The 21,833-nt window shown below is 47.0% G+C and overlaps 1 protein-coding gene across 1 annotated transcript in view; it reads left to right on the top strand.

The window, feature by feature from the left end:
- The window catches only part of AHNAK (AHNAK nucleoprotein), a 54,047-nt gene that overhangs the window by 14,750 nt on the left and 17,464 nt on the right, over window positions 1–21,833 (top strand). The window contains exons 2-4 of the mRNA XM_028709677.2: window positions 19,402–19,495; window positions 20,083–20,239; window positions 21,185–21,372. Of these exons, the coding sequence (XP_028565510.2) occupies window positions 20,083–20,239; window positions 21,185–21,372 (345 nt within the window). The 5' untranslated portion in view covers window positions 19,402–19,495. The remainder of the gene's footprint in view (window positions 1–19,401; window positions 19,496–20,082; window positions 20,240–21,184; window positions 21,373–21,833) is intronic.

The following is a 21,833-nucleotide window of genomic DNA, read 5'->3' as shown; positions in this document are numbered from 1 at the left end:
CAACAAGGAGAAATATGTGCGAACCTCTTTGAACACTTGGCTTTATAAATATGTTAATATTAGGCTGGGAGATTTCCTGCAGTGACTGGAGCTGGGATTGTTGTTACGTTTCTAGAATGAGAGTGACCCTGGAGTAGAAGACATGTGAATGTAAGAATGGTCTGCTGGATGAGACCAGTGGCTCATCTTGTCCAGCATCCTGTTCTCACAGTGGCCAAACAAATGCCCATTATGGGAAATCCCAAACACAAGAGCAGTTTCCAGCAAACTGATCCTCAGAAACATATCTGTCTCCAACTTTGGAGATAGAGAACAGCTATCCTGGCTAGTAGCCACCAATAGTCTTCTCCTGTTCCCTGAATTTGTCCAGTCCTCTAAAGCCATTGCTGCCTCTCCTGATGGAAGGTAGGGTCTGCAGCACAGTGGTAGCTTCCAGATTCACTCCCTGGCATCTGCAGCTAAAGGATATCAGGCAGCAGTGGGCGGGAAAAGCACCTCGCTTTCTGCCAGAGACCTGCCTCCAGCCAGACTTAACAATACTCTGATACGCCCCGAATAAGTTAACTTCACATGAACCAGGCCTGTGAAACCTCACTCTCAGCACCCTCTTATCTCTTCCATCTCCCGGTCCCGAGGAGTTGCAAGGGCTGGGACTGAGGAGAAGGAATCTGCCTCTGCAAGTTTTGCAGCCTCAATTTGGAAGGCAGAAAGGGGCAGGCAGAACTTCGCCCATGCCCAGAAGTCTCTGTGGAGTGGATCCAGAGTGTTGAGACGCAGCATAAAGGACTCCTTGTACAATGCCAAGGCGAGCTGTGGGGTGGCAGGACTGAGGATTGAATGCAAGCGTATCTCAGCCCGAGGCTTTTTGCGACATGAATTGGGTCAAAGGGAAGAATTTGGGGCAATCAGGAGGAGGCTGTGAGATAGCGAAGCTTTGAAGAATTTGATGCAATTAGGAGGAGGCTGTGAGATAGCAAAGCTTTTGTGCCTGGAATTAAGCAGATAACCGGAGGGTCGCCATTCTCCTTCAAAAGGGAAGGTGTGCATTAGAGCAGGCACCTCCAACTCCCAAGAGATTGCGATCTACTCACAGTATAAAACAACTGGCAGTGATCTACCCAGAGTTGTTGAGCTCTTTTTAGGGAGCCAGAGTTCTTGAGCATTTAACAGGGGGTCCAGGATCAACCAGGACCATCACTCGTTCCATGTCTCTGATACACAAAATAGGAGTATGCTCGGCTGAAGAAGCCTGGCAGGGTGAAACAAGGTATTATTCCAGGAATCCTTGTCACATTTAAGTTCTTTCGCCTGACACCGGCATGCAACAACTATATTTTGCAAAGACACACGTTAAGATTTTTCGTATCCTTCATCTGATAGCTGCACACAGCAGCTGCATACAACAACCATACTTTGCAAAGGCAGGTGTGGAACATTACAAAGAAAAGTTCATCTTTTGCAAGTACTGCTCCTTAAAGTTGTTACGTTTGGCACTTATATTTGCTAAGACATACGTGGAACACAAAAAGCTTTTATTTGGACATTACGTTTAAAAAACCTGATTCATTTGTACATATGTGGAACACAAAAGCTTCTATTTGGACATTACGTATATAAGAACTGATCTGTTTGTATTCCCTGTTCTAAATGTTGGTCCTTAATTGCTTCTACTCAATTAGATAATGTGAAAAGAGTTACCTGTTTATATGATGTATAAAGAATTTATATAGTTAAACACAGCCAGGTATGTTGTGGGTATATTTGCATTAGAGCAACAGCTGGAAAGTTTTGCCTGGGTTTGCTAGAGCAGCGATGAGGCACCTTTTCCTCCCAAGTCTGGGCTGTGAATCGGGTGGACTCACCAAGGCAAAGGAGGCCCTACGATAAGACCCAGACTTGTCGTAGGGTCCCATTTTCTGAGGTCTGCCCTGATTCTGGGCAGGCCACCTCCCATAAATTTCGGCTATTCCTTGGCTTGGATTCCTGGTTTTCCATGTTTTGTTTCTTTTCAAAAGCACCAAGCTGACCACTAGTCCTTATAGAGCCAGAGATACTAAAGCAGATGTGCAGGTATTCCTCCTCCTAGCCATTTGGCCTTCCTAGATTTTAACCGCATTCTAAAACCTAATCGCTTTGGAGAAAAAGTTAATTGGGGTGTAGAAGCCACGCTTGCAGAAATGCCCTCTTCTGCCCAGAGCAGCCATTGTTTTCTATCTGGGCACCCTCTGTTTAACTTCCCCACCCACTTCATTTGCATAATTAGCAAATAATTTGCAGGTCCGCCTTGCTGAGCTCCTGTTCCAGGCTGCACTGTGGAGGGAGAGGCCATGGTGAGCAGAAGCTGTCCCTCTTTCTCTCCTTCCTCTCTTTCATCTCCTCACTAGTTTAGAGGCAGGAATGGCAAGGAGGGCTAGCAGAGGCCAGAGGCTGGGATGTGACCCTAGGCAGGTGCCCTGTGATGCTGGCACCAGGCAGAGCCACGTGTCCCATGACAAGTTACGTGCCCTTCCTCCCTCACCCGCCCTTGCCGAAAATGTGGACGTTTCCTTAAGCTCCCGGTGCTGCAATTAAAATAAACACAGCCCTGTTGATACCTTCCTTGCATCCTTCTCCAGGCAGAAATTGAATAGAAATATAACATAACACCCTAGCTGTTATTGAAATGCATAGCCAGTTGCATTTTAGCAGATGAGGTTCTCTTGTTTTGAAAGGAAGGGAGTTAAGAGCTGGGGGGCGGGGGTCATCAGAAAGGCCTTGTTAGACCAGGTGAAAAGGCCCTTATTTTCCAGAGTGGCTTGTGAGATGTCTCTGGGGGAAGCCCTTAGCTAGGACATGGAGAGAGAAGCTGTCTCCCCACTGTTACCCTCTCAGCCTCGTTGGGAACACTCTGTCCCAGGGATGGGGAACCTCTGGGGGCCCTCCAGATGTTCCCATCAGCCCCATTAGCCAGCCTGGCCAGTGGTTAAGGACAGTTAAGAGCCAGCAGCATCTGGAAGGTGTCAGGTTCTCCACCCCCAGTTGGGGACGAGATGGGCGCATTCTTGAGGAGCGCCATCTTGGTGACTCCCAACCCAATCCTCTCAGGCTAACCTGCAGGGGCAGAGAAGCAATATTTGAAGCCTAGGGAGTCACAAGGACAGAGAGGCCTATTCCCCGGGGCACGATCTGGGGACTGCATCCGCCAGTTGCCCTCCCTCTCCTCTTGTGTGGCCCCTGAAAACAGGAGATTTTCCCACTGCTTTTTCACCACCGTTAATTAATAATTATTCACTCTCAGAAACAACCCTGCGTCTCTCCATGGGACTCTTTGAGCGCATGGCAACCACGGAAGAAGCAGGGGGAACCCAAATGGTCTTGTAAAGGGACTCTTGCCTAACTGGGAAGGAGAAATCCCCTCCAAATGAACAGACACCATGAAGGGTATTTTCCCCCCATACAGGAGAAGCAAAAAGCGTATGTACAACCTGCAGTGCTAGTGGTAGCTCCCCACCCTCCATGTGGTTCCCTTGTTGACCCATAGTATGATCTTTGCTGCTGGTGCTTTTGAGTGTGTTGCCTCGCCTGGTGGTGGTGGCAGTAGTGTGGGGATTAGCTGGGGGCGGGGGGGCGGGACACAGCAGCCTTCATTTTGCTCATCTCATCTCCCCCTTTCATGTTCTGGAGCGTCAAGTCAGCCATTGCATCAGTCTGCCATCCCGGCAAACACAACAGCAACAATTAAAAAAATGCCCAGCCAGGATAAAGGGATTAGTGCTTCTGCCTAGAATGGTACCCACAGAGTGCAGCATGGACAATGTGCACACACACAAATACACACTTTGACATCCCAAATGGGAGGCTTTTTTACTCCTCCCAGGGAGTTTTGTAGGACCATGCACTAAATCGCCTTTTAAGCTTAATAGAATTATATTTAGGGTTTTTTTTTTTCTATTGCACTGACCTGCACAAGACTTCATCTTATATTACATTGACTTTTGTTCCATTGCATCTCCCCACCCCCACTCCATAACATCTCAGTCTCCACCCACGTAGCATTCCAGAGTCTGGGTGTGTTTATCAGTCCGGCCTCTCTCTTTTTTGAATAATCCTGTTGTGTGATATTGAGGGACACTTATGACCAAAAGGCAACAAAAGATCGATTGGGGGCCGGAAGCAGCATGCAGATGTGGTGGAGTGGGGCAGGCAAAGAAAGTGGGGACCCCATTTGGGATCCTCCTGTGCCACCCGAAAGAGAATCAGGAAACTCTTGAAAGGGCATCTGTGTTGACCAGTTGCAACAAAAACAGCATAGAGACAGAAGCACATTTGGAATCTGGAGTTAATGGTCTTGTTAGGGGAGAGGGAGCTTTTCAGATTGCAGTTACATGTATTATTATTTCACTTAATTACCACAGCTCATTCTGCTGTGTTGGGGACCCTGGACTTAACCACGACGGACAGTCTTGTAGCAGCTGCCAGGTATGCTGTTGCACGTTGATTTCTTGGACCTAGAGTCCATGACGGCTTGTGCCATTGTAAATAAGGTGGTCTTTTAAGGTAGCAGGAGCAGGTTATCGTTTTGCACACTAGGGTAATGCGTTCGCCTGAGTGCAGAATCTTGGGGCGGAATCTGAAATCTGAGAGTGCTCCACGTGCTTCTGCTGGGCAGATAGCTGCTTTCTTGGCTCTGCTTCTTCCCCCGTGTTGAGAGGCACACCCTTCCCCTCTCCTTTCAGAAAAGAATGAAAGCTGAAAATTCAGGGACCTGAAATACCACTGAGGGATGTGTGAGTGTCCCCCACCAACAGCTCTGCAGCTATCTCCTTATTAAAGGATTAGGGTTATCTCCATAGACTGATGAACAGTGAGCTGCTAGCCTGAGTGGAAAAGCCGCCTCCCTGGGGTCCGAAGACATGCCTTTGTAAAGAATTGTTGAACTATGCGATATTGCAAAACACCCAGATCCTGCCAAGCTGTGGACTTGGGAATCATTTTCATGGCCAAGGCTCAGCTTCTGCTGCGCATGAAGTGAGGATAAAGAATCAAGGGCTGCCGAGCATGTGCAGAGTGCTTTTTGTAAAAGCTTGGTCTTTTAGTGTGGCAGCACCTGCACTTCGGAACTCCCTGCCTAATCTGTTCTTAGTCTATTGTTCTTTTTTGTTTCTCAAAAGTCTTAAATTATTGCTGATTCTTCTTATTGATAATTTTACTCTTTTATCTTTTTTCTAAACCCCCTTTTGATAGTACCCCCACCCCCCAGTCAAGCAGTGTTTAAATAAGCTGGGCAAATCTGGAACTATACTTGATAATCTGATCACGTTGATAGACTTTACTTGGATGTTGTTATTTTAAGCCATGTGTGCAGTTGCACTTCTTTTGCGTGACTGTTTTATAATTTTGTTTTTCATCTTTTAATTTTCATCTGTTTTAATTGCTCTCTCTGTTTTATATACATTATAAAACGGGGGGGGTAGGGGGAGTGTATACATTTTAATAAATAAACAATTTCAATGGGGTTTCTCGTACCGGTCAGATCCATTCATCTCCTCCCTTGCCCCTTAAAATCTAAGGCATTGGGTATTTGGGGCAAGCAGGTGCATTTATTTCGTACATCTTCAGCCCCACCTTTCTTTGAAGTTGCTCAGGGGGCGGCAGCATGCGATATTTCTCGCCTTGCCTTATCCTCACACAACAACCCTGTGAGGTAGGTCAGGCTGAGTGTCATATGGTGAGCTTTGTAGGTTTTGAACCCAGTCCTGGCCCGACATTCTAACCACTGCCCATACCTCAGAGCTGCTAGGGGCTCTGGGGTGCTTCCTTTGTACTGAAACGGAGCCCCTGGGTACGAGGGCACGGCTGACCGCTTGAAGACCACCACTCTCGGATTACCAAAGTGTCTCCCTTGCCTCCTGGAAGGACTGCCTCTGGGCTTTCCCCACAGAAACGCGGCCCCTGTTTTGACGACTTCCTATCTCGAGCCCAGTGAGATATTCCGCCACAGAATACCCTCTCCCGTGACATTGTGGGAATGTCGTGCTGTGTTTTGCAACCTCCCCTTTTCCAGTAATAACCCCGGCGATCCCAAGAAAGCCTGACCGGCTCATAGCTCTTGAGGCCAAGCAGTTGGTTCTAAAAATACAGAGAATTCAAGCACGTGGCCCCCCTCCGAATAGAAGCAACTGGCGGGGCCCTCGTGGTTGGCATAGCTCCCTCGCGATGGCTGGTTTCTTCTTTCAAAGCTGGGGACAGGCAGGAATGATGAGCCAGGATCCTGCCTCACTCAATGGCCCTCCCTGCTGCCAAGGCCACGGAGCAGCTGGCACTGAACTCTGAGGGGGGGCAATAGAAAAGGGGAGGGCGGGGGCATTCCTTGGGGCGTTATGGGGGTAGGACCCCTTGGCTTGCGTAGCCAGTAGTTGTGTTTAGTGAGAGTTTCAGACGTAAAATGTACGAGCCCATCTAGAAGGGCCATTTCCTGTACACCTGAAAAGGTACGCAGTACATTTTCGTCTGAAAATGTGTGCGGTACTATTTAAATCTGAAAATGTGTGCCTTAATATTTGTATCTGAAAAACGTGTCTGTTGCATTTTTATCTTGTTCTCCACTCAAGTGCAACATGTAGCCCTCTTAGGGATGTGTGGGTTTGTTTTGTTTTGTTTTTTTTACAGTCAAGCAGTTATATAAATTTTATTACATGAAAGTAAGTGTTTAATCTCAATTCGGTCACTCGAAGTGATCTCCCCCCTGCCTCCTGGCCCAATTTTATCTGCAGAACAACCCTGTGAGGTAGGCTAGGCTGAGAGAGTGATTTTGCCCAGCGTCACCCAATGAGCTTCATGGCCCAGATCTCTGTGATCCGAATCTTTTTTAACATCCTACACCATACTGATTATTAACAGTGTGCATTATCTAGATACACGTACAAAGGAGCTGGGACTGGATGCAGCCAGCCAGCAGGTGTGTGAAGCTAGGAGTGGTTCACAGTGATGTGGCAGTTTCAAGACTGGGGTCTGGTGGACGAGGTGTCTGTGTGTGTGCCCTGGATCAGTAGACACAGGAACCCCGCCCCCCCAATGCCAGATGAAACTCTTTGTGCTTCCAGCCCAATTTTTTCTGCTCTGGGCTTGCTCATGAGGGTGGTCTGGAAGCTGTTGCAAAATGTGGCGACTCAACTGCTCACCGGTGCAGGATATCACCGAAACGTTACCCCACTGTTGGAAGAATGGCACTGGCTCTCAATTAGCAACTAGGATAAGTTCAAGGTGTTGGTTTTGGTGTATATGCAGTTTGGGACAACGACACCCTTATATATCCAGTTGATCACTGCTTTCTGCAGCTGATGGCCTTGTGCTGTCTTATCAGGAGGTCCGTTCCATACAGTGTAGGAATTGGGCCTTTCGTGTGGTGGCACCCCTGCCCTCGGGAATCCCTTCCCCTGGGATATTAGACATGTGCTGTCTCTGCTTCTTTTCGATGCCGACCAAAGACTTTCCACTTCCGACAAGCCTTTTCACTGGAGAGCTTCAAACCAGTCTGCACCTGCATTCAGATTTGTTTTTGAGATGCTGAGGAATACTTGGTCTGGGACTTCTCAGCAGAGAAAAAAAGGGCTTCTTTATCGTTGCTGCATACCTGAACGTTCGACCGCACACATCAACAGCAGCGATGGAACTTTTGCACACAGCGCGTGCTGTCCCACAAAGCTAGGGTCCTCAGAGCCAAAAAACCCCACGCAAGTATAAAGTCACCCACACCCTGAGATTTGCTCAGTATTTCATGAGCATGCTGTACGTTTGCTAGCATCTTGTTCTAATGTCTCTGGTTCTTGCATTAGTTTGGCTGCTTTGTTCTAATGATTATAAATTATTGCAGTTTATTGGTGTGTGTTTTCGTATTACAAACCATGAAGCTAGTCAGTGTATAAATACCATGCAGCTTGGACTGCATTAGATATCTGGAAAACCCAGACTGATAGGAGGAAATGAATAGTGGCTTAGCTTCTGAGAGTCTTGTAATTATTTCTGATAATATCGGATGTGAAACATTCCACGAGCCACCTTCTGAGCCGCAAGAAATATCTCCCAGTGTCGGACGCAGATGGTTTATTTTAAAAAAGAAGGTGTTTGTTATGCCTGTTAGCTGAAACTAACACTCTAGGCATTGCTATATTACAATTGTGTTTGTTTATTGATAAAAATTACTTGCATACCGCTGCATTATAAAATATATTGAGTGGTTTACAGCACTAAAAAACAAGAAACCATACAGCAGAATCATTAAAAAGTTTTTTTAATTGGAAAACACACACGTTAATTCATCACTAAGAATCTTGGCCATGGTGGTTTGCTGAAGGATGCTGTGAATCCTCTACTGAAATCCCTTACCCACTTTACAGAATTACAGTTCCCAGGATTCTGTTGGGAAAAGGAATAGCTCTTAGAGCAGGCAGTTGTGGGCATTGTACCCAAAGACGCCACCTGAACTTTTGCAGGGTAAAACAAAAAAAATTCCTTCCAGTAGCACCTTAAAGACCAACTAAGTTAGTTCTTGGTATGAGCTTTCGTGTGCATGCACACGAAAGCTCATACCAAGAACTAACTTAGTTGGTCTTTAAGGTGCTACTGGAAGGAATTTTTTTTGTTTTGACTATGGCAGACCAACACGGCTACCTATCTGTAACTTTTGCAGGGTAAATTTGTGAAGCTGTTTTGCTGACGTTCTTCGGGCAGCGAAAACCACTGCCATGTTTGGGGGAAGGCAGTCTACTTTGACCAGGACTGCTGGGTCATCTTCTTACTTCTTACTTTATTTTGCTGCTGTCTGTGGTGATGACTTCTGGCCATTGTTTTCATGACCTCAAAATTCCACACACATAGCATTTTTTCTGAAAAGTGGTGGGCGCAAAAAACATGGTGCCTTCTGCCCAGATTTTATCCTCCACTCATTTCGGAGCAAGATTTCATCCCCACCCCGTGAAAAAACAGCAACATTTCAAATTTTGACTATCCCCATCCCTGCCTAGTAGAGGCCGTGTGCCAGACTTGCAGAATGCCTGTTTCAGTTGAAATTTTATGTGTGAATTCTGCTTCTCAGAAATCTATCGGGACGGATACTTTCCCCAAGCACTGTTAGGTATAATCTAAACACATATAACAAAATGCTATGAAAATGCTTTTTTAAAAAACGTTTTGAAAAAATACATTGAATTGTCATAGCTCCCTATCGCCATCTAGTGTCGCATTTGTATATCACACTTTACAACACACTTAAAATGTTTTATTTGCAGCTGTATAGCTGAGTCCCTGGTCACTTGTTTGAGGAACATAAACTTATGAGACCAAAAACAACACCAGATGCGTGAAATATACTATTATTTATTTATTGTGACTGTAGGTTGATACTGAACTGTCTCATTTTCCGTGTGATACCAAAGTTTGTTGGCAGCCCTTGTTTTCCTTAATGTAATTCAATGATTGCTGCTTGTTTTAAAATTTTCTATGTATGCTTTGCAGGAAAATACAGATTTAAAAAAAAAAGAAAAGAAAAGAATTCTATGCGTGAGAGAAAATATATTGGCAGCAAGACACCCACAGCCCTGTGTGGGAGAGTTAAAACTGCAACAGACTCCGGACATCCTTCACCTGTTCATTAGTCACTTACCGACTGACATGGCTGAGGGTTGTATCATTTGGCTTTGCAAGGTGTGGTTTGTTGACCATGGGCCGTGCATTTGGCAGGTGGGAGGCAAAACTTGAGTTTCTGCTCTTTAGATTTTTAACTGATATAAAACTGGAAACACAGTAACTTTTGTTGGCCCAAAGATCTGTTGCCACCCAGGAGGCAGGTAATTTTGCTCCTACACCAATATAAATTACCTGCTCTTAAAGGAGGGTGCCCTGTTGCATCTCTGGACGAGTCCAGTCAGGAGGCACACCCAGAAAGAGTGACTTATGCAGCAACGAGGTTCGAGGTGCTCCTCTCGCTGTGTGGCTAATCCTTGTGCAGCCTTCCAAAACAGATCTTTTTGGGGTGCAAGTTGTGCTATCGGAAATCCAGAAAGGGCTTCTTTTACCGTGTGGGTCAAAAGGCAGCGAGTTGTAGTGGTTCAGAATGCTGGACCAGGACTTGGAGAGACCCAGGTCTGAATCTTCATTCAGCCAGAAAGCTAACTTGGTGCAGATTTTTGTGAGGATAACGCAGAGGGCTTGGTACTCCTTGCACTTCACAAAGTGGAATATGCATGTAAGGTAAAGGGGACCCCTGACCATTAGGTCCAGTCATGCCCGACTCTGGGGTTGCAGCGCTCATCTCGCTTTATTGGCTGAGGGAGCCGGCGTACAGCTTCCGGGTCATGTGGCCAGCATGACTAAGCCGCTTCTGGTGAACCAGAGCAGCGCACGGAAACACCATTTACCTTCCCAACGGAGCAGTACCTATTTATCTACTTGCACTTTGACGTGCTTTCAAACTGCTAGGTTGGGAGGAGCTGGGACCAGGCAACGGGAGCTCACCCCGTTGCGGGGATTCGAACCGCCGACCTTCCGATCGGCAAGTCCTAGGCTCTGTGGTTTAACCCACAGCGCCACCTGCGTCCCTGGAATATGCATGTAGAAGCTTTTAAAAAACGAGTTCTATTTTCAGTCGTTGGTTCTCTTAACTCCAGGCCTGCGCGCCGCTAAAATGTCTGGGCTGGCTGACTTGGCTGCAAGACTCCACAAAGGTTGCCGAAGCCTCTCCCTTTGCTCTGATCCAGCCTGTTTGTGTGCATGAGTGTGCTGTGAGTCATCTCTGTGAGGCAATCACACCCAGCCTGCAGGCTTATGTCCAGAGGAACAAAGCTGGGTGTGGTCCTTTTGTCTCCGCTTTCCCCAAGAGATCAGTAACTGAACAATCTTGGCTCAGGGGGTCCTGCATCTACGCCCCCCCCAAAACAGGGTTGTCGGTCAGTTGCAGGACGATGTGTGCCACTGGGTGAAAAGTGGTGGGGCGAAACCACTTTCTCAGCTGTGCAGCAAAGTCCTTGCCTGTGGAAAAGCAGACGTACCTGCTTGCCTGCATTTGGTAGGAGCGTATAAAGCTCTCCAGCTCAGCATTTTCTTCTCTGGTGGCTGCAGGTCTCCAGGGTTTCTGGGTAGGGCCTTGAAATGTGCTCCTTCTGCATCCAAAGCAGATCCTCTCCGCTGAGTTGTTTCCTGTCCCTGAGAAGGATTCTGTGTCTGATGCTGTGAAGGACTAACGGGAAAAGATCTTGGCAGCTGTAATGTGAGGATGGGGCAGGGAAAGTTGTCAGAAGGTCTGTGCCAGAGGGTGCCCTTACCAGGGGATTTCTGGTGTCTTGTGCCATAGAAGGCAGTGCAAAATAGCAGAGAAAAGCTAAATTACAGCTTGTGTTTTTGGAGGCCCCACCGCTGAGTAGCAGAGCAGAAGGTTGCAGCATCTGCCCGCATTTGGGAAAGGGCTAGAGCTCACATCTGCCTTGCATGCAGAAGGTCCCGGGTTCAGTCCCTGGCATCTCCAGATAGGCTTGGAGAGACTTTTGCCTGAAACTCTGGAGAGCCACTGCTTCCAATTGGTGTACTGAGCCTAGATAGTCCAATGGGCTGATTCAGTGAAAAAAGACAGCTTGCTGCTCCTCTGCTCCACATCCATCTCTCGTTACTGTTGTTTCCTCTTCCCCTCCCTCTGGCGTCTTCTTCATTCTCTTTCTCTCTCTTTCCTGAAAAGCAACAAAGAGTCCTGCCACACCTTTAAAGTCCAGCAGATTTTATTGCGACAGAAGCCTCTGTAGATTAAAGCCACGATCATCAGAGCCATAGATGGATAGCTTTGCACTTCATATTGGAAAAAGCTGGGCTCGGTTTATTGTAGCTTCTTGCCCATGAAAGTTTGTGCCGCAATAAATCTTAGATGCACACACACTTTTTTTTTTTTTTAAGAAGGAAGCAGAAAGAGTCTGGGACAGAGGCTTTTCAGGAATGTAGGGAGAGCTGAGATTCCCACACAGGGAAACAGGATCCCAAGCTCGCTGGTACTAAACGAGTGTTAGGCAGATTCCAGCGTCCCAGCGGGGTTGCACATGCATAATAAAAGTTGAGATAAATTTTACTCCATAATAGGGAAGTTGCACTGTTTCAAGTTCTGCCCCTCCCAGAAAAGGAAGTTTGCTCCCCCCCCCCAGTTAAATGTGCTTAAAAAGTTTTTCCTGCACCCAAAGGTGAAAGGCTTCATTTTTTTCCATTTACCCTTCCTAATTTGCAACAACATAATTAAAAATAATAGTTAAAAAGCACCCTAGTATTGCCAGAAATATCTAAATGCTTACTGACGCCACGTGTCACTTTGCAAACTTCCCTGTAGGTGGTCCTTTTGGATGTGCCTCGTGCATTGCCTGGTATGCATGGAGTAAATTCCCTGAGAATCTGCTTTCATTGCAAAGGAAGTTTCTAGACCTCATGATTGTGGAGATATGTTGGAAAGCATGCAGATAGAAGCAGTGTCTGCCTCAGAGAGGTTGTGATTCATGGAGGAGATGCTAGTTACAAACCATGAGATTTAAATGGCACTTCACTATTCAGAGGAAGTCTGCTTCTGAATACTAGATGTTGGGAGACCTATAAATAGAGAGCTCTGTTGCCTTCATACCCAATCCAGCAGAGGTATCTAGCCAACCACGTCTGGCAGCAGTAAGCCAGACCTAGCAGTTCCCTTTTTATGAAATGTAAATTTCAATATATTTTAAATAAATTGGGAATTTTCAACCAAAGAATTTGCTAGCCTGCTCAATTTCAAAAAACTCAACCACCCCTGGATTCAACACAGCCTCTGGGTTCACTAACCCTTCTGTAGGGAACATCTTCCTGACTGCCTACCTCACAAAGCTATCTCTGCCCCTAGGGCTAATGTGATCCTTTGCTCCCAGCCAGATTGCCAGTTCTCCTATCCCCCACAAAAGCAGAATTGCAGGCATTCCAACACCTATGTTCTCTAAGCAGTTGGAATGTCAGTGAACATTCTGTGCCATCTCGGTAGCCCAGTGGCGTCACTGCCACAAAAGGTGAGCACAGATAGCCTTAGCTGAGTCACAGAAATGCAGGAATGGCTGATTGCGAAATATTTCTGCAACCTTTGCCCTGGGGTCATCTTGGGGATAGATTAGCCAGCTGCTATTTTCCAGGGTGGGAATTAGCTGGAAATGATGAATCGGTTAAATCTGGGGAGAAGCGAGAGGTGAGCGAGCAAGAGATACATTTCAAAAAGGAAACACTTTCTATTAAAACCAGTGAGCTTTTCTTGTCTAAACAAGCCTCTTAAATTAATTGTGTTTGCAAGCGGGAACTACAAGGAACTGGCAGTAGGGGAATACAAACGCTTTCTCGACTGCCAACATTACCTTTTGTGGTTTGCTGTGTGTGTGTGTGTGTGTGTGTGTGTGTGTGTGTGTGTGTAAGATAGCTGGTTCTGAGAGGCGAGAATTCATTGCAGGTGATGGGAAAACCGAACAACCAGTGTGTTCTCTCCCTGGGATTTTAGGTTCATGCTTTTGCAAAGAAGGTACCGTTTAGTGTGCATCTGGCTCCTCACCCTAGGAAGCCCCAAGGACAGCTGCTACAACAGCTGTTTCCCCTGTGAGGGAAGCATGCTTAGAAGCATGGTATATTCCCTCTATATTATTGTGATATCTGCACCAGAGCAGCCAAAACAGCTGAACAAAGCTTCAACAGTTCCCCCCCCCCCCGTCCCCCAAGCTAAGAGTAAACAGCACTTGAAACTCATCCAGGCACCTCGAAAGAGTCTGGGATCTTTGATAAAAGCATCGGCGCTTCACCTATCTGTTAGGTGGGATTGTTTTAAATAATCCCACCTAAAAATTGTCGAGGTCTAAGATGGCACCCAGAGAACTCATTTCATAAGTTAACGAACGCAGATATAAATAAAAGAAGGAACAAGATGTTGTGGAACCACTATTGATACAGAGAATCGGATGCCCAGATGTAGCTGAGGAACCGAGGCTAACAGCCCACTCACTGGTTTACTGAGAAGACGACCTCACTGAAATGGAAGGGATTTACACTGTGGCAAGAGTGCATGCAAACATGTGTTAATATGAGCAGGTGAGCGCCTCTAGAAGTGTGCTCACTTCATTGTGGACAGGGTTAAATTGCAAGATTACTGATCCTGACACTGGGGGAAAGCATTTGTTAAATACCGTATTTTTTGCTCTATAAGACTCACTTTTTCTCTCCTAAAAAGTAAGGGGAAATGTGTGTGCGTCTTATGGAGCGAATGCAGGCTGCGCAGCTATCCCAGAAGCCAGAACAGCAAGAGGGATTGCTACTTTTGCTGCGCAGCGATCCCTCTTGCTGTTCTGGCTTCTGAGATTCAGAATATTTTTTTTCTTGTTTTCCTCCTCCAAAAACTAGGTGCGTCTTGTGGTCTGGTGCGTCTTATAGAGTGAAAAATACGGTAATCTCTGCCCTGCCTTTCAGGGAAAGTGCACAGGCAGTCTTAGAAACATATACTGCCAACAGTTTAAAATCTGCCTCATGTCCTTTTAAAAACAAGCAGCAAAACATGGTTAAAAAAGCAGAGGGAAATCTGTCTCAAGAGCTCTTTTAAAACTCTCCAGTGAAGGTGCGCTATGAACCTCATGAGGAAGCGTATTCCAGAAATATGAGGCTGTCACTGACAGGGCCCAGTCAGCCTGACCTCTCTTATCTTTGGAGCCTCCAAAGACGGTCTTAGACTTTGGGCAGGGTCATACCACGTGTGCAGGCTGTCCTTTGGATAACCTGCTCCCAAAACTGTTTAGGGCTTGAAAAACCAAAGGCAGAAGTGTGCTTGTGGGATGATATTTCCATCCCTGACATGTGGGGTGGGGATTTTTGGCAAGCCTGCTTTCCTTGGTCTGCAGCTGGAACGTTTTCTAGAAAAACAGCACTTCTGGGGTCATCGTAATTATTTGGGAATTTCCGGATCTGAAAGGCGCACCAGCGGAGTGCATTCCTGAAGACATGACCATCCCCTAATGCCTTTAGAGATGGAGGTGAAATATCTTAAGTAGCAGCTCCGCCCCACCTCTGGCTGGCTTCTGTAGTCTGGAATCCTGCGGCATTTCCTCCTCCATCTTGCCTGACTTCAGAGGTTGCACTCGCTGAAGCTCAGCCTTCAATAACCTGATGCCCTTCAGATTTTTTGGGCCATGCTGGCTGGGACTATGGGGAGCTGCAGTCCCAAAAATCTGGAGGGCAACATTGACTGCTGGAGATCATCACTGCATCGAATGGATAAATACATAAAGACATCCTATCTTATCTATCAGTGGTGTTGCGAAAGCATGGCAAAGAAGACCTAAACGGCTATGAAATAGCATTGATTCTGGGATGGCCTAAATTGTAATGCAGGTTACCATGACCCATTGTCCATAATTTGATACCCCGCCCCCCGGTTGATTGCCTTAAAAATAATAATCCTGTAATGGGATATGGATTTTTTTTTTTTTTACTTTGTCTTATGGAGGAACCCAACCCATAAAAGGCAAAGAGGAAAGAGCCCTCTGTACTTAGGAAACCAAGCAAGCTTGGTGTTTGACCAACCACGGACAGCCCATTCCCACAACTTGATTGCAGTGTCTGTGCTTTCACAGAATTCCCTATGTTTTGTGGGAGGAAGGGATGGTGTACAATAAAGACCAAACATAGGCTGGTGGCTGTGGGGGGAAACATTAAGGGCAGAGCATAGACAGTGTCTACTGGGAGTCTGTTGAGTTCTTCTAACCTTCTGGCTTCAGAGACATTTCCAGACATTGCAAACAGATTCCCTCTTTTAGTTATTGACTGATTGCATTCATATCCTAGCTTTTCCTCCAAGGAGCTCATGGGGGCATAGATGTTTCTGTCCCTCCCCAATTTATCTCCATAACAACCCTGTGATCTTCATGGATGGAGGGTGGGGTGGGGATTTGAACCCTGGTCTCCCAATACACCACACTTGTTCCAGCAGCTTTCATCAGCCTATGTGTGGGCACACTCGGCCAGTGATGGTTGTTGTGAGAAGTGTGCAATGAGCTCATTAAGATCACCCTTGTTTTCCTCTCTGTAACTGGGGGCTGGTGGAGTCCACAAGACCACAGAGATTAAGGAAACAAGCCTGGATATGTCGTTTGCCGTCTTGTGAGGGGTGGGTGAGTGCTGGTGTCCTGTTCCCAGTTCAAATGCTGGCTTGTGAAGACTCTCCAGTTGGGGCCAGGAGCTGATGTCAGTGGGAGCCTCTTCTGCAGACTCCCCTCCTCCTGTCTGGGCTGATCAGGTTTCATGCATGACCTGAGCATGCATGTCTGTAGCTGTTTGGAAGTGGAAAACTTTCCCCTCTTGTTGCTTCGCAGAAAGTTGGCACGGTCTCCGCGTGGAAGGTGGGGCGTTTGAGCTGGGATTGGGTATGGGAGCCAGAGCATTGCAAAGCATCGATCGTGAAGGCATGGCTGCCCCCTGGCTGCACCCTTTAAAAACACTTATGCAACATGTCCAGTTGTGCTCTGTCCTTTCTTCTCCTTCTCCTTCATAACAAGTCCTTTCCACTCCGCTGATAAATGGTATTGCATCTTTTAAATGAAGGTCCAATTCCACCAAGGGGAAGTCTACCTGCGCAAGGAGGGACTGTAGCTCATGCTTTTCATGGACAAAGTCCCAACTTCAAATCCCTGGTGGTGCGAAGGACTCGTCTCTGCCTGAGATCTCTCTTTCAGAGTGGCTGCCAGTCAGAGCTGGGCCAGATGGACAAAGAGACAGACTTGGAATAAGGCAGCCTCCTATGCTTCAAGGGAGAGTTTGCAGCATGAGAGCTCAGCATGCAGAAGGCCCCAGTGTCAGCACCCCCACCAAAAGGATTTCAGGTAGCTGGTGATGGGCAAGACCTTTCCCTGCCTGAAACCCTACAGGCTCGTTCTATAAGGCAGCAGCATATATTAATGAACCATTAAGAAAAGAGATTGTACTAGAGTAAGCAAATTGCAACAAATGAAGGCTAAAAGCACAATACATTTTAGGATTTTGACAGCGTGCAGAAATCAGGGCTACAAAAAAACCTCAGCAAACACTTCATCTGATCTGGGAGCTTCTGGCACTCAGAGCTAGACTGTTCCTGAATGTGGAAGCCCCACTTTGATCTACTGTTGAGCCAAGTATCTCCAGGGTCTTGGGCAGAGGAGAATGTTTCCACCATCTGCCACCTAGTCCTTTTGAGGAAGGATTGAACCCGGGACCTTCTGCAGGCAAGCCATGTTCTCTGCTGCTGCGCTATACCTGCTTGCCTATTAACTCCTTGGCTTCTACAGGTTTCGATGTTTCCCACTGCTTCCTTGCGTTGCAGTGCGGCTTGTGCCCTGGAAGGTTCCTCCTTTTAGAGCCCAGGGGTAGGGAGCACACAGGCTTTGCATTCCTGCCGGCATATGTACCATGCCTTGCATGCTCGGGCTGTGGGAGGGGCTGCGGCTGGCATGTAGCATGCTCAGCTGGGGCAGAAGTGTGCACAGGCTCACAAGGAAGAAGAGCTGCCCGAGGAGAAGAGGAAGGGAAGGGGGTAAGGGAAGGGAGCAGTTGTCTCTCTTCCCTTTCCAATACAGCCTTTTACACGTGCTTAAGCGATGTGGTATTGCTGGCTCTGAAACAGGTCAGTGTTCTTGCGCCCCATCTCAGAGCATGGCGACTGTGCTCTGCCTCCACCAGTGCTTCTGAATGCCACCTGCTGGCAACTGCAGGAGGAAAGAGTGCTCTTGTGCACGGGTCCTGCTTGCGGGGTGGGTGGCCCTTGCGAGAGGCAGGATGCTGGATTGAGACAGGCCATTGGCTCTTCTTACATTCTTCTTAGAGTCAGCACCAGCCCTGCCATGCCCCAGGGTGAATCAAGGTGCCTCAGGCGGCAACACAAAGGGAGGCAGGGAAATAGATGAAAAGCAGGAATTAGTGTCTAAGAGTTGCAGCAAGATTTCTAAAACGGGGTGTGTGACGCCATTTGTAAGCTACTTGAGACAGTGAAATGTCTTGGTCCTGGTTATAATTTTGGAAAGGAATGAGTAACGGGCAGCAAATGGATCAAGGGGCTGGGTTTTTAGTTCAGGGGGGAAATGACTTGGAGTGTTTGTGGGAAAATATAGAGGTAACATTGAATGATGCAGAGGGAGTACATAAAAATATCCCCCCTCCGCTGATTATATAATCATCTTAATAATTATTTAGCATTGCTTTTATGGCACTTTATGTTTTAGCGTACAGTCGTACCTCGGGTTACATATGCTTCAGGTTACATACGCTTCAGGTTACAAACTCCACTATCCGAGAAATATTACCTCGGGTTAAGAACTTTGCTTCAGGATGAGAACAGAAATCGTGCTCCAGCGGCAGTGGGAGGCCCCATTAGCTAAAGTGGTGCTTCAGGTTAAGAACAGTTTCAGGTTAAGAACTGACCTCCGGAATGAATTAAGTACGTAACCAGAGGTACCACTGCACTCACATATACTGTTGTAAGGCGCCTTGATAATTTTATGCATGCTTTTATTGAGTTGGTTTTGAGGTTTTGTCCTGCTTGGGGGTTTCCATCCCTAAAGAATTCTGCAGGTTTCCCCTGAGCCTGCTGGGGTGATGCTTTTTTGCCTACATAAGCCTGAACATCGCAGGCAGAGGGAGTGATACATAAATGGACCCTCCATGTTTAGAGGCAGTAGTTCTGAATGCCAGGTGGCGGGGACTCCTAGACACCTTCCCCACAGGCACCCAGATGGCCACTTTCTGGACATAGATTACCGAAACAGCCAGATTGAGCAAGGCAGTTCTTAAGTGGAACATCAGCTGCGCCGAATACTCTCCGTATACCCTTCCTAGTATATTTTATTTGGCAATTAAAGGGACATCTTTTTGTGATGGGCGGCAGTTGGTGTAGAAATATGTACACCACAGAGAACAATTTTGCCAAGTGGAACGCGAAAGCAGCATTCCTCGTTAGCTTTTGAAAATAGTTCTGATTCTTCCTCTCAACAAACCTACTTTCACCATCCTATAAACTTCGAAAGGCATTGCTGACATTCTTTGGAACCTGCTTTTGCAAACAGAGCAGGGGTGAGGGAACCTGTGGCTTTGCAGATGCCTCGTGACTCCAGTTTGCACCGGCCACAAGGGATGGCAGTGATGCTGGGAATTGTGGTCTCACAATGTCTAGGAGGGTCACAGGTTCCCCATCCCTGAAATGGGAACTTCCTTAAAGGTGGGGGGGGGGGGGATAGCTCATATTTTCAGGGACCCCAGTTCTTCTCCCAACAGAATTCAGATTCCCCATCCCCTGCGCTCGACGAGGATTCATCAGATGCAAACACGATGCCTGGACATGGCAAGTTCTCTTTCACCAACAAGGCTTTGTTTTGTTTTCTCTTCTAGGTTGGGAAGTTGGAAGAAACATTACCAAAGGATTGGCAAGTGACGAGAAGGGAATTCCTGGGGCGGTTCCGGCCTGGACCAAAGTCCTAGAAAGGTGATTCAGTCTATTCTTTATTAGTAAAGCAGTGGTACTACTGTGCCATATTTATCCAGATCTCCTAGTCCTGGAGGGGAGCTATGTGCAGCACAGGGTAGACCACAGGATTTGGAACACAGCAATTCAGCCCAGCGACTTGGTGGGTCATCTTGGGGCAAACAGCCATTGACGTAACCAACTTCACCAGGCTGTTGTGTGGATAATGGCATCTCAACTAAACATTTGGAGGCACCAATGCTTCTGAATACCAGTTGCTGGAAACCACAGGAGGGGAGAGGACTTTTGCGCTCGAATCCTGCTAACAGGTTTCCCACAAGCCTCTGGTCAGCCACTGTGAGAACAGGATTGTGGGCTTGATGGATCACCTTTGGCCTGATCCTGCAGGATCATCTTATGTCCTTATATAACTGCCCTGAGATTGTTGGAACAAGATTGGGATGAAAATATAATTGAGCAAAATGCATTTTCTGAAATAGACTAAGCCTGTCGCATACTTCAACCTTTTGAGGTAGGGAATTTGAGCAGGAGTTCTCCTTTTTACGCACAGCCTCTTGAGTTCCTATTTACACACTTCCTTCCTTAAGATGGAGAAGGAGGAAGAAGAGACCCGGGAGATTCTGCTCCCCGACTGGGAAGGCATTGGCTCTCGCGGACTTACCATCGACCAGACGAACGAAGGCGTTTTCGTGAAACAGGTTCAACAGGACTCACCCGCTGCCAAAGCAGGCATTGTGAAAGAAGGTCAGTGAAGTGGTTTATGGGGGGTGGTCTGGGTGGGGGCAGAGAAGCCACCTCCTCCTCCCTGTTCATCATCAACTTTTAAAGCCACCAGATGGCATCCTCTTTATGGTCACAAAGAGTCCCCCATGACATCTTGAAGAGTCACGTGCGCCATATCCGCACCATACTTTTAAAGCACTACAGTACTATTTTAAACAGTCATGGCTTCCTGCAGAGAATCCTGGGGACTGCAGTCTGTTAATGGTGCTGAAGGGTCTTTAGAGACCCCGATTCCCCCACCCCAGAGCTACAGTTCCCAGAGTGGTTTAGCAGTTTACCCCTCTTCCCAGAAACCTCTGGGAGTTGTAGCTCTGTGAAGGGAATGGGGTCTCCCAACAACTCTTGGCACCCTTAACATACTGAAGTTCCCAGGATTCCTATGATGCTCCTTTAAAAGTGCCGTGCAGATGGGACCTGTGACAAAGGACTGGCCTAATGTGCTATTTTTGGAGAGTGTGATAGAAATGGGAAAAAATAAATTAAAAACAGAAGGGTAAGGGCTGCAGAACTTTGCTCAGCCCACGTCGGCAAGCTATCCCCTCAGGACATTTTGCATTCACCTGGGCACTCTTAATATCAGATGTGTTAGGTTTAGGAGAGACAAAAATAATATTTATTTTTTTTAATGAAGCAGCTCTACACACAGCACATCATGGACTAGTTCAATTGTCTTCTTAAAATGGGCTGGCTTTTCGATAAATTCATGGAGGACAATAGGTTTATCAACTGCTGCTAGCCATGACAGCTAACTGGAGCCTCCAAGTTTAGGGGCAGTCTGTCTCTGAATACGAGCTGCTGGGGAGCAAACAACAGCTCCTGCCCTGTGGTGTGGGTTTCCCAGAGGCTCTGGTTGGCCAGTGTGGATGCAGGGCTTTTTCTTAATGTTCTTAATCCCACCCCCCTCAGGGGATCAGATCGTGAGTGCCACAATCTACTTCGACAACCTGCAGTCCGGGGAAGTCACAGAGCTCCTGAAGAACGTGGGCCACCACACTGTTGGCCTTCGGCTGCAGAGGAAAGGCGACCGGTCTCCATTGCCAGGACAGTCTTGGTCCCATGACGTCTTTGCCTCAAGGAGTCCAGAGGTTGTTTTGGTGAGTGAGCATCATCATGGAGAGGACCGCCTTCTGTAGATGATGGAGGAAGGATCTAAGGGTGGGCCTGGGGTAACTTGGGACCTGGCTCTTTCCATACACCTGTGGCGCCTTGGATATTCCAGGACACCAGAGGAAGACTTTTATCAAATTTACAAATGCAATCAGTTAAGGAGTTGAGGGCAGGTACCAAAAGGTGAGTTCAGGGACAGGTAACTTGTTGGACCCTCAACAGTTCCAGCCAGTATAATCAGGGATGATGGGAGTTGTAGTTCAACTGCACCCGGGGGGACACTGGTTGTTTATTTTAAAGTTATGTTTTTTATTATGACTTTTTTTGGTATTGGATCAGATTGTTACTAGGTGTGTGATCTTTGCTGTCTATTTTGTTGTTTCTTCAGGTTATAAACCGCCTTGTGTATGGTAATATAAAAAAGCGGTATAAAAATTAAAAGTGAAAT

The sequence above is a fragment of the Podarcis muralis genome, chromosome 16 (assembly GCF_964188315.1).
Source record: "Podarcis muralis chromosome 16, rPodMur119.hap1.1, whole genome shotgun sequence".
Classification (NCBI taxonomy): domain Eukaryota; kingdom Metazoa; phylum Chordata; class Lepidosauria; order Squamata; family Lacertidae; genus Podarcis; species Podarcis muralis.
The sequence above is the reverse complement of the archived record's forward strand: the minus strand, read 5'-3'. Positions and strand labels throughout refer to the sequence as shown.